Raw genomic sequence first — 12,644 nt, 5'->3', positions numbered from 1 at the left:
GCCTGGACTGCCTTTGCGGGCTCTTTTCTGGGCTCCTGGGACCCTGCTGACCTTCCTAGCAGATTTAGGCTGAAAGCTGAAGCAGCCCAGCTGGCAGAGAGGCCTTGGATAGCGGCCCGGGTTCCGGAGGCTCGGCTGCTCTGATTCAGGACAGGCTGGGACTCCCCGTCCAGAACAGTCCCACAAGCCTGGGAGGCTCTCTGCCAAGAGGAATATTGCCCCACTGTCTCTCTCACCTGGCCCCCAGCTTTGCCTGGGCTCTGCCTTCTCCTGGGGGCCCTCCTGCTCTACAGTCCTGCACTCAGGGCTGGGTATGACTCTGAAATAATTGCAGAGCCTGCGTTCTAGAGAATTCTGTTGGGCCACATATCCTGCCCACAGGCTCTGCCCTTCCTCCTTGGCCTCCCACACTCTATTAAGATAGTTGACCATCTGGGCCAAGCAGCTCCCATCCCCCAGGGGTCTCTACGCCCCTGTGGGGTTGGGGTGGGGAGTAACTTGCTGACCTTTTGTGCTGTGGTCTGAGGAGGACTGGGAAGGATCATTTCTCCACCCTGAGACCTAAATCCCCAAACCCCTTTTCTCCAAGGGCTACCTACATGGTCCCCTGGATCCCACCTTCAGCACCTCCCAGAGTTCTACCTCCCAGTATCCAGTGCCATATGGACACTCGGCTCCAAACTCCTCTTTGGGCCCAGCTGTCCTCCCTGGAGAAGAGGAGGTGGCGGGCGGGGGGTGGTGGCATGCAGGGGCCTAGCCTGCTCTGCAGGATGGGATGGGTGACTGGGGACAGGCCTTGCAAGGCAGTGGACCCCTGGTCCTCAAGCAGAATCAATGGCCGGCCAGAGGCTTTTCGTTCTGCTCCACCCCCACCTGGCGGTGCTGGAAGGAACTGCTCTCAGGCCCCAAATAAAAAAAAAAACCACTCCATAATTATGGCTGGGTCCTTGGGCCTCGGGGCTCACTTTTCTTTCTTCCTTCCTTTTTTTTTTTTTTTTTTTTCTTGGCAAACTGTGCAAAAGAGAAAGCTCCAACCTCAGAAGTTGAAGAAAGGAAGGGAATAAAATCCTAGATGGGAAGATACAGACCACAGAGGTGCTGGAGTCATCAGTTACCCCTCAATTCCTCATTTCCTCAACTTTTTAGCATCTCCAGCACCAACCCCTGCCCCCTCTCCCACCATCCTGTAGCCACATAAATATCTTTGGTATTCAGGGAAACCATTGCCCTGGGTCCTGCTCTCCCTTAATTCCTCTTCCTTCCCTCTACCCCATTTCCAAACCCTCAAAACAAACAAACAAACTCTGGCCAGACTGGAAAATGGGCTTTCTGAGAACTTTTTTTCTGTCTCAAACACGTAGGCATACACACGCACACACTCACTGCCAGCCCCATCGGTACCCTCAGGCAGCCTTCAGAGGCAGGGGAGGGTTCCGCAAATGCTTCCTCCCGTTCTGGCCAGGCTGCCTGACCCCAGAAGTCGGGAGGAGGCCTGGGTGTGGCCCTGGCTGCTTCAGAGAGAACTTGGCATTACTGTGCCCAGGAGGTACAGTCCACATGTGGAGGTGGGGGTGCCAGGGGGCGTTTCTGTCTCCTCTAAGGAGCGCAGGACACCCTCTGCATCTCCCCGTAGTCTTGCTAAGCAAGGCCCCATCCCTCCCCGGGGGAGACTGTCAGTCACCAGGGAAGAGAAGAAATAGAAGAAAGAGACATACTGGAGAAGTTGACCATTGCGAACTGCTGACACCTGTCCCCGGTGTATCCCACAGGACACCTACCAAAAGAAAGAAAACCAGAAAGAGAGAGCCAGGATAGCAAGACACAGGCATTGCAACACCCCGGCACGGGCTCCTGCCAATGCCAGCTGGGTTCCTTGCCACCGTTACCATTTGTATTGGCCTTGCCACTCTGCCCCTTACCTGCAGCCCTGAACTTTAAACCCAAGGATTAGGCCAAAAATGAAAACAAAGCAAAACAAAACAAAACAAAACAAAAAGAACTAACAAACCAAAATACAAAAAAGAAAAGAGAAACAAAACAAAACAGCCAAAGATCAAAACAACCAACACCCCTGGCCCTATGCCCTACATTGGGGGGACTGCACCCGGAAGCTTTCTAAGGAGCAGGGACTTGTGTTTGTATCTTCAAACATACTTTGCTTAGGATCTGGCATGTACAATCGCAAAGGCAGTTTCTCCAAACATCTCTGTCCGAAGAATCCATTTGGACATCTGGAGAAGGAAAAGGGGAAAAATCACAGAACAAACTGGCATCATCCGCGAGGCTAAGGTTAGAAATCAAAGTGCACAGTGATGAATGAGAAAAACCAAGTCAGGCACTTGGGGTCATACTTGTAGCTGAAGGGACTGGAGTCAGGGCTGGGTGGAGGGCTCTGAAATCTCCTCGAAAATCTGTCTAATAGATGTGGCTCCATGGGTGGTGGGGAAGGTGGGGTGGGTCGGGGGGAGGATGATTTAGGTAAGTGGGGTGAGGGAAGATGGGAAGTTGTCCTACTGGTCATTGAGACTTTCCTTCTTACCTGCCTGGTGCCCCATGAAGCAAGAACTGTGGCCTCTTGGTGCCAGGCAGTCAGTCAGCTGGCAGGGATCTGGGAGCCTTAAGGAATACCAAGTTCTTGGGAGCTACTCCTCCCAGGACCGACTGAAGGATTCTCTCCTGGGCCCTGGGCAGGTTGTCTCCTCCAAGAAGCAGCCCCCAGAAAACTCAAATAACTCGGGAATGCTGTTCCCAGACTGTGTATGTCTATGACAAAAGTGACCTAGGGGATATTTTATCTGTTCTTTCAAAGAGGGTTCTGTGGCCAAATCAATGTAGGAAATACATTCAGGGTGCCCTGTAGAGTTGCAGTGTACCTTCACCTATGAAAGACTATGAAAGTTTCATAGGAGGAAACAGCTGAACTTTCCATGTAAGTTCTCAAATTTATTTGTGTTTCAAATTTATTTCACCATGGATATTGTTTTTTGAGGAACCCTTGTAGAACATGGTTTGGAGAAGGCTGCCCCAGTGCAATGTACATGGGGAAAGCTTAGTAGGGAAATGGGAAGTTGGGGAGGAGTTGGAATTATCAGCATCCCAAAGTGGGCCTTCCTGATACCAGGTGCAGGGAATCTGGCCTCAGGTGGCAAGGACCACAAAAGGGATTGGAGCAGGCTCACTGGGGGACCCTGGAAGCCTGGTCCACCTCAAGGTCCTAGCGGCAGCCAGCCTGCGAAACTCTTCCATTTCCCCATGACCTGTTTCTCCATCACTACCTGGCCCTGCCCTGGATCTCATTCTCCGATCTTGCCTTGCTTACAGCTCTAGAGCAACACCCACTCAATCTCCCTGACCTTGTCCCTACCCCCAAGGTACACGTTCTTCTGCTTTCTTGCAGAAGTCTTGCAGATTTCTGGAGGACATTCCCACCCCTGTACTCTCTTCTGAACCCCAGCAAGGCTAGATACCTAAGGAGAAGCTTACAGGGAGGGCTAGACCCCTTCCCCACATCCCTACTCAGACATGGGTCTATATTGCCTCTGCATCTTCTTCCTTAGGAAAGTAGCTAAGTTCATCACCAGTGTCCCCCTCAATAATAGGCTACCGTTCAAAATTAATCAATGTAAACTTCCTCAAGAGGCAAGTGTACTCTACTTCTTAGCATTGCAGTATATAGCAACCGTCAGGAAGCCACTTAGGCTTACAGTAAGTGGTAGCTATTGGTTGTGACAGATACTCATGAACATCCTGTGACCTCAAATCTGGAGGAGTGGGGAATGGGAGTGGTGGGTGAGCAGAGGGCTGGAGTTTCTTTGGGCCTTGATGGTGTCTCCTCCAGGGGAGGCAGGCTGTTTGTCTTGTAGTGGTAGGATTGTGTGAGCAGGTATGCCTGGCTAATCAGGGGGTGGTGGAGGGCGGGAAGTGTGTCAGGAAAGTGGCATGGGTGGGGAGAGGGTGCATGCTCATCTTGTTGAACAGGGTGGCTTGGAGGAGGAGACTGCCATTAGCTCCCTTGTCAACACATCCTTCTCTGATCCCTGGCCCTTGTCCCTATTCATCCCAGATCAGGAAAATGGAGATAGTGGCTAAGGCTTCCCAACAAGCTCCAGCCAGGCTCAGCTCTTGGAAACTGATGTCCACTTGTGATGGGGACTAGAGGGGTAGAAGTGATTTTCAAATGTAAGTGCCTTTGGGAGTGGAGGATGAAGACCCAGGGAGTTGCCAAAATGACTCTTGGGTTCCACAAAGGAACAAGAAAGAGATAGATGTGTCTGTGTCCAGTGTCTGAGATCAGCCCGGCTCTCGGAGGCAGGGAAACCTGTGTGTGTGTGTGTGTGTGTGTGTGTGTGTGTGTGTGTGTGTGTGAGAGAGAGATAGAGAGAGAGTGGGGGAGTACAGGGGCAGGAGGGGCAAGGGGAAATTTATTTCCATTGCTGACAAGCAGGGCTGCTGTCCTAAGACCTTTGGAGACCAACGATAACTCCATACATCCCTGTGGCCCTTATCTCACACCCAGCCTGGACTATGCTGACTACATCCTTACATCTTTCATGGCCGCTAAGTTGCACAACATTATAGTCCTAACCTTCCTTCCTTGAGAAAATATGCTCCCCACTGGCTGAACAAAGCAAAAGGCACTGGGGAGGGGCAGAGTGAGGGGTGGTGGAAGGCTGACAGCTACTGCTGTTTTTTGGGGTGCTAGCTCCGTCAGGACACTCCTATTTTTCTCCTTAGTCCTGTTTGCTGGGGATGAGTCACATTCAGGAGGCTGGGGCTTCCCTAGAGAAGGCTTTGGGGGCGAGCTGGGCCTACAGCCTCTCTAACCTGCACCTAATACCAGGGTAAGAGAGTATGGGGTACATTAGCCTATGAACCAGGATAGGAGTCTGAACTCAGCATTGGGGGTGGGTGGTGGTTGGTGGTTCCCACTGAAACTGGGATTGACCCTCTGATTTTCAGGGGGCACAGAGGACAGATTAGAAGGAGCAGCGGGTAACAGCCTTCCCAGCCTTTCCCACCAGGTCATCGGCTATGACTCTGGGAAGGTCTGTCCCCAGGGCTGGAGAAGAGCAGGGTGAGAGAGGGGCAGAGAGGAGAGCCCATGGGCTGCATCTGGGGTGACAGAGAGGTCAGGACCTCTGCCTTCCCCTTTTCCCACCCCACCTCCCGGGCCTCAGTTTCACCTTTTGGTAGCCTGGGGATAATGCCATGTGTGCTGCCCTCACCCGGGGGAGGGGGTGGATGAAGGATGGCAGTGTGCCCCGGGCACTGGAGGGAGTGAAGGGCCTGTGAATTCATGAGAGGGGTGAAGATGTGGCGAGGATGAGCAGGCAGATGGGGGTGGGATGGGGAATCACCTGGACATGGGTGGGGTAGGGGCAGAGGGATGAGGAGGATGAGCTGATGGGAAGGGGAGGCATGCCACTGGTATGTGCACAGGGCTGGAAAGAGTCTTGTTCTGTCATCATCCCCTGAACCAGTCCCCAAGAGTCACGCACCAACCGTGCTCTACAAACACACGGAGAGAAGAGGAGAAAGCAGCAAGAGGGACTACAGAGGCCCCTGTCTGGCCCAGACAGGGGACAGTCACCTTGATTTGGACTCCCATTTTCAAATCCCCCTACGTTGTCTTTTTTTAAAACAAAATTCAGTATCAGTGACACTGTTTCTTTTGGCACTGAATTCCAGAAAAACAGGAGGGACGGAGTGTGCCTGCTTTCCAACACTCCCTGCAGGGCTCTGAACCAATACACAACAACAAGTGTAAGAAAACCAGGAAGGAAAACTGATTTTTATAGAAACGGGAATGAAACTGACCAGTGTAGTTTCATTATCCAAGCTAAGCGGAAATGCAAAAAAATCAAAATAAAAAGTAAACAAACAGCACAAATGGTAAGACGTGAGTTCCGTTTCCTAAATTCTTTCCTTTTTATTCCATTCAGGTGTCATCAGGAACCCCAAGAGGCCTGCCCCCCTTCCCCCGTAGCTCGTCCACCCCAGAATGGCCTCTGGGCTCTGCCCTGCCCCCCACCCCCCTGCCCTTCTCCAGCACAGCTATGAGGGGCCATTCTGACCGCATCTCCACCAGGGATGCCCTCTCCCCCGACGGCTGACAAAGAGAGTCAGGGAAGTTGGTTCCAGGAACCTTGACTGGAACCAGGGGAGGCCGAGATGGGGAAGTGGTGGCTCTGGGTACCAAGTTCTAAGCAGTGCAGCTTCCCTTCCCTGGTGGGGAGGGGAACAGGGCACCATCTTCACAATGGCTCAGGCTCCTGCCTCTGCTCCTCTCAGATTTAGCTGGGCAGGACTCAGAGGTCCTAGGGGTGCAACCTTGCTGGCAGGGCCCTCCTGGAGCCCATATATCTCACCATTCCCTTGCCCACACCGAACTCTAGCACTGGAGCCCTGGCCCCCATGGCCCTCCTCAGCCCTGGCACCTGTCCTGAGGGGCCAGAACCTTCCCTGCCTGGATGAGGGCTGACTTCAGTGACAGTGCTGGATCCCTTCAAGGTTCGGGGTCCAAGGGGCTAGGGAAGAGAAGAGACCTACCTAGTGTATATGTCACAGGGAGGAGGAGGAGGATGCGGGAGACAAGGAAAGGGGGATGCAGGGCTGGGTCATCCCTGTGAGGTATTCCAGGACCCTGATGAATTTCTAGTAGATCTGTTCCAAAGAACTATGATCGACTTTCACAGCTAGAATGTTCCCTAGGGTCTGTCATACTAACATGGCAGCCTCCTAGAGGCAGGAGGCAGGGAAGGATGAGGGGCTGAGTCTGCATTGAGAACTTCCCTAGAGGGCCTGTTGTTGCTATTGGGACTCTCCCCCTAAGATTCGGGGAGGGTGGGAAGGAGGTGGCAGCAGGGGCAGGGTGGGGCCAGGGAGGAAGTCAGCTGAGGAGGCCAGCTGGGGCAAGAGCCATGGTTCTGCCTGGCAGTGCGGGCCGGGTCACCCAGCACTGAGGTGAGCATAAAGGAGGCGCGGTCCCTCATTACCATGTTGTTAGGTGGAGGGGTCTTGAAAAGTCCTGGCCTCCTCAGACCAGGCTCACATTCCCGAGCAAGGGTGTGTCCAGGAAGGGGGCTGTGGATCTGGAGCGGGAGATCAGAGGCATGCGAGCTGAGAAGTGCTGAGTCTGACCTTGCCTGGCGGAAGGTCAAACATCTCTCTTTGAATCCCCATCAAAGTTTTGGTGGCCTTTGCCCAGATGCCATGGGAATGGGGCAGTTTTAGCACCTTTCCAGGGCTCTAGTCTTGGGCTGCTTTGAAACACTGAAGTTATTAACTAGGCCCCCCTCCTACTCCTCCCCTAGATCTGTCCAGAGTCTGTGCTGCCCTTACCAAGCTCCCCTCCCTCCTCACACACTCACCAGAGAATCTGTCCAGGGGGCGCTGTAGGCCCAGCTGCCCAAAAGATTTGGCTGGGCGTGAACAAGCCCCCCCGACAGCCTCTCTCCCACCTGCCCCGTTTTCTATGGGGAGTGGGTGGTTCTGAGCTCCTTGGAGTTCCTGCTGGGGCCACCCTGCCTGGTTGGTGAGCAGGCTCTGGCCCCTGGGGAGGCTGAGAGGCCCCAGCCTGAGCCTCTCCTCCACCCTGACCTCCCCCATTGGGTCATACCTAGAGTGGTGTCCTTGCTGGCATCCCCTCATCCCATGGAGTGGGGGCTAGGGGCTGAAGGGGCACAGGCAGCACCCAGGGCATCTTTGTACAATGGGGTCCTGTAGGGCAGAAGGGCAGCCAGATCCTGAGGTCAGTACTAGGTTCTGGGCAGACCCCTCTTCTCCCCTCAAGACTACAGGAGCAAAGGGCTCTGGAACCTGTGCTCTGCCTGGCCCCACCAGGCTCCTCGCTACTGGGGAAGATGCAGCCTGGGAAACGTTCATTAAGAACAAAGTTTGGAGAGTTGCTGAGAGATGGGGAGGAAAAGATGGGGAGAAAGAGGGACTGAGGGAGGCAGAGAGAGAGAGAGAGAGACAGAGAGAGAGAGACAGAGAGAGAGAGAGAGAAAAACCCAGTGCCCAGTGCCTAGGGCATAGACTAGCATCCCCATCTCCCTAAAGGGTGTTGGTGAAAGGGTAGACATCAGGAGATGGGGTGGATAGGGGCCTGGGAAATGGGGACTCCCCAAGCCCTTGTGCCCCTTAGAGCTTGTATCTCCTTATATTCCAGGAAAGGGCTAGGAAGTAGGGCAAAGCTTCCTGTCTACACCCCTTGGGAACCTCTTGTCAGTGGCTTGGAACCCTCTTTTACCAGAGCCCTCCACTTCTGACCCAGCATCTCCTACCCTGCTCTTGCCCCCAAGCCCACCCCTACTGGTCACTTACTTGCAGGAGAGCTGGTTGATGCCCTCGATGTAGTAGCAGACGCCTCCATTGACGCAATAGGACTTGGCTGTCTCGTTGCACTTCCGGGCGTGCCCCGACCAGGATGAGAGGGTGGTGCTCACTGAGGGTATGAGAGACATGTGCCAGTGACCCACTGAGACCATCTCTAGGTCCTAGGAATCATCTCCTTCATGCCCCATCTCAAAACTGGAAGATGACCAGAGGCTGCAGGAATGACCGGGGAGGGGAGGTCTGGTGGTCCCTTCTAGTCACCAATAAGGCAAAGGAGAGGCCACCATGAGCTCTGTCCGTATGCCCAGTGCAACCTTGCACCTAAGCTCTAGGCAAACTTCCAAAGGCCAGGAAGATTTTCATTCTTTTGTGGGGGGAGCAAGGTGAGATGAGAGCAGGAACTGCTTCCTCTGCTGAGTAAGGGCCCACCTCTCCCCTTCCCTGCCTGGCTTTCCGGGGGCTCCCCTGCAGGTGGTTGAGATGCTGATGTCTCACGTGGTGAACAAACGTAGGAGGCAGCGCAGGGAAGAGACACCTACACCCGCCTGCATGGCTTGGGCTCTCATGGTGGACCAAGGAGTGGCTGGAAGGGAGCTGGGCCTTCAGGGGATGGCACCTTCAGGACACGGTCATTTTCTAAGATCTGGAGAGATGTTGGAGGTAGGAGGAACCCCAGCTTCTACTCTCTTTCCCTTCTCCAAGGGCTGGGCTAGCTCCAAACCTCCCAGAAATGCTTCAAAGGCTACTATGCCCCATCTCCATAAGCATCTGGGGTCTTCTCCATATCTCCCCACCCCAGACAGCCCCCTCCTCCCCGACCTCATCAGCTGTTGCCCCTAGAGGGAGCCTCCAGGTCTCGGACAGCCCCAGCCATAAATCATGGGTTTCAAGTTGTTGGGGAGGAGACAGGGCTGGGGAAAGGGAAGGGGGCAGCTGGGATGCGAAACTGGGGGAGAGCAAGGCTGGGCCTTAAAGCTGCTAGCGCAGACTGCACGTCCGATGGACTGGACTCATTTGAGAAATGAACATCACTGAAGCTCTGCTCCTCATCAGGGAATGGCATCCAGAAAGCTGGCTTCAAGTGAACATTCTTGCCCCAAACATCAGTTTTAGATAATGCCCCGTCCAATCCAGACTGGACAGCCAGAAGCAGGTCCTGCTCCCCTCAGCTCCCAGGGCCTCTGAGGGCCTCTCGCTCCCACACAGCCCAGCAGTGGCCTCCTGAATGAGATGGCCCAAACTACCCCAGCTGGCCCTGTCTCCTCAGGGGTACTGGGTCTCTCTCACTCCCCTCAGCAATGGGGGTGAAAGTGAGAGGAGGAGGAGGAGGGCAGGCACTCGGAGCCCTGTGTTTAGACATGTGGGGAGACGGATGGAGCGCGGGGGGCCAGGAGTGTATACACAGCTCTGCCTCTGTATATGTCTGAGGAGCATGCTGATAAAATCCAGCGGGCAGGGCCGGCTTCGCCGTCCCCTCCACATCATGCCTGCTTCTGAGCTGGCATCCCGGAGCCCCACCCCTGCTGAGGTCTCCCTCCTCGGCTCGACCCCACACCCAGCTGGAACCCACGTGCTGGCTGGAACTGGAGACCTCCTGCTGATCTTTGCCCCACTTCTGGGTCAGTGAGACCCAGGGAACTAAGAAAGGGACAGAGAAGAGAAACAGCTGAGGTGACCACACCTGCCAGTTGTAAAATCCCCTTGCTGGGAGAACCCTCGAGGTTGTCCTGCTCTTCATTTGCATGGCACAGGAGGAGTGAAGAGAGAAGGCAGCGAATGTCTGGCCAGAGTGCAGTGTGTGTTGCGACAGAACCTCAGGGCTCCTAGCCCCTGGCTGTACATCCTCCCCATCAGCACCCAGGCTTGACATAAGCAGACGAACGCAAGCACTGTGAGGACTGCAGGCCTGGGCCCTCCTGTGGGCCTTGGCTAAGCCAGAGAAATCTCAGTCTGGATCTGCCAGGCCCTGCCTGGCGCCCTCTGCAGTTGTGGGTGGCACAGACTGCCCATTGCTGTGCCCATTGTTTCACCCCAGCCGAGTGAGCAGTGGACAGCAGGAAGGATACTGGGGTGGCCGGGGCCACAGTTGCCCACTTGGGCTTCTCACACATATATGTCTGTGCTCATCGGGGCCTTGGGAGGACAAGGACAACTCCTGAGGAAAGATGGGGCCTCCCCAGCGGGGTGCATTGAGCCTGGGCTGCCAGCATCATGTTGTCGTGGGGACGAGGCTGGGCCCCGGGAAGGTAAAAAGGGAAGACAGTTGGGGAGCCAGTCACAGAGGGTGTGGGGAAAGAGTGACCATGGGTGTTTCCACCTCAGAAAGGCCACTCCTCTGTAATGGCAGGGCCTTCCCAAGACACTGCAGCCCAACTCTGCCAGTGGCGAAGCCACACTCCATGGAGATTTCCACATGGAAGAGCTGCGCTCACACTGTGGCGTAGTTACACTGTTCTAGCACGCGTGAGCTCCTGAGGCAATGTGGTTACACCCCCCTTGTCAGTGTATCCGTATCTCTCACTATGGTCGCCCGTGTTTGGAGAAGTTAAAGTGACATGGACTCTCCCTTTACACCTCCACGGGGATGGCTCACAGCACCCCAAACTCAACAAGTCCATCTGCCCTACCCACCTTCTTCCCCAGTCTTCACTATCTCAGTGACCAAATGGCACAAACCAAAGAGCTAGAGGGCATCTTTGACTTCATCCTCCTTTATTCCCCTATAGCCATCTATCGCCAAGGGTTGCCATTTCTACTTCCTCAAGAGACTCCATCCATGTCTCGCTACCTCCTCCCCCAGTCCAGGCCACCGTTGTCTCTTTCTTTGATGACCACAATAGCTTCCTCTCCGGTCTTTCTGCCTTCACTCTTGCCTTCATCTCCTTTACTTTGCAACAGCCACAGTGGTCTTTAAAATATGTAAATTGTGTCCATCTTTTCTATTATCAAAGCTCTCCCGTGGCTTCCATTTGCACTCAGAATAAAGCCCCCAACTTCTTCCCAGGTCTTATTTGGGCTTCACCACCTCTCCCACTTCATCTCCCATCTTTCTCCTTCAGTATGTTTCAGACTACACTAGTCATACATAGCTCTGCTATTCTAATAAGCCAACTACTCTCCTGCCCAGGATGTTCAAAATACAACAAGTGTCTCAGGGAGGCCTCACCTGACTCCTTAAGCTGGTCAGGTTCCTCCCTTATTCCCTCTCTTAGCTTCATATACTTCTGTTTATAGTTATTCTAACATAATTACATGACTAGGTGTGCAACTGTTTGCTTTTCTCTCCCCCAAGACAGAGTCTTGCTCTGTCACCCAGGCTGGAGTGCAATGGTACAATCTCAGCTCACTGCAACCTCTGCCTCCCGGGTTCAAGCAATTCTCCTGCCCCAGCCTCCCAAGTAGCTGGGATTACAGGCACATGCCACTATGCCCAGCTAATTTTTGTATTTTTTAGTAGAGATGGGGTTTCACAATGTTGGCCAGGATGGTCTCGATCTCCTGACCTCATGATCCGCCTGCCTCAGCCTCACAAAATGCTGGGATTACAGGCTTGTGCCACCACGCCCGGCCAACTGTTTGCTGTCTAATGCTTAGTTCCTTCACTAGAATGTAAGCTCCATTAGCGCAGGAGCCATGTCTGACATGTTTACCCTGAACCCCAATGTCCAGCACGGTGCCTGGCACATAACAGGTGCTTAACAAATATTTACTGAATGAATGAATGAGAAAATAAACATCTTATTCTTTGGGGGGAAAAAAGTGCCCTGTGCTACCATCGCAGGGATTAGTCTGGTATCCTTGACTGATAATGATATCTTTTTGGTAGATTAAAGGACTGTCTCCTATTAAATGCAAATATTCCAGAAAGGTCCTTAGAGGAATGAAAATCAAAGCCCATGGCTGGCTCACCCCTGTAATCCTAGCACTTTTGGGAGACCAAGGCGGGAAGATCACTTGAGACCAGGAGTTCAAGACCAGCCTGGGCAATGTAGCAAGACCCCATCTCTATAAAACATACACACACGCACACACTCTGAGATACCACTTTCACTAGGATGGCCAGAATCGAAAAGACGGATAATAACATGTGGTGGTGAGGAGGTGGAGAAATTGGAACCCATATGCATCGCTGGTAGGAATGTAAAATAGTGTAGCTGCTTTGGAAAACAGTCTGGGAGTTCCTTAAAAAATTAAATGTGCTCATCATGTGCTCCAGAAATTCCACTCCTAGGTGTATTCCCCAAGAGATTGACAACCTATGCTCACACAAAAACTTGTGCCCAGATGTCCACAGCAGCATTATTCAT

General features: G+C 53.5%; 1 protein-coding gene across 6 annotated transcripts in view; it reads right to left on the bottom strand.

Moving 5' to 3' along the window:
- LOC105467248 (neuregulin 2) overlaps positions 1-12,644 on the bottom strand; it is a 266,503-nt gene that overhangs the window by 16,574 nt on the left and 237,285 nt on the right. For 4 of the 6 annotated variants that reach the window (XM_071098314.1, XM_071098316.1, XM_071098318.1 and 1 more), the window contains 2 exons: positions 8,326-8,446; positions 2,155-2,231 (listed from right to left, as the gene is read on the bottom strand). In XM_071098314.1, the coding sequence (XP_070954415.1) occupies positions 2,155-2,231; positions 8,326-8,446 (198 nt within the window). Of the gene's footprint in view, positions 1-1,715; positions 1,775-2,154; positions 2,232-8,325; positions 8,447-12,644 lie in introns of all 6 variants that reach the window. The other 2 variants (XM_071098315.1, XM_071098317.1) reach the window with 1 other exon arrangement.

Source organism: Macaca nemestrina, chromosome 6 (assembly GCF_043159975.1).
Source record: "Macaca nemestrina isolate mMacNem1 chromosome 6, mMacNem.hap1, whole genome shotgun sequence".
Taxonomy (NCBI): domain Eukaryota; kingdom Metazoa; phylum Chordata; class Mammalia; order Primates; family Cercopithecidae; genus Macaca; species Macaca nemestrina.
The sequence above is the reverse complement of the archived record's forward strand: the minus strand, read 5'-3'. Positions and strand labels throughout refer to the sequence as shown.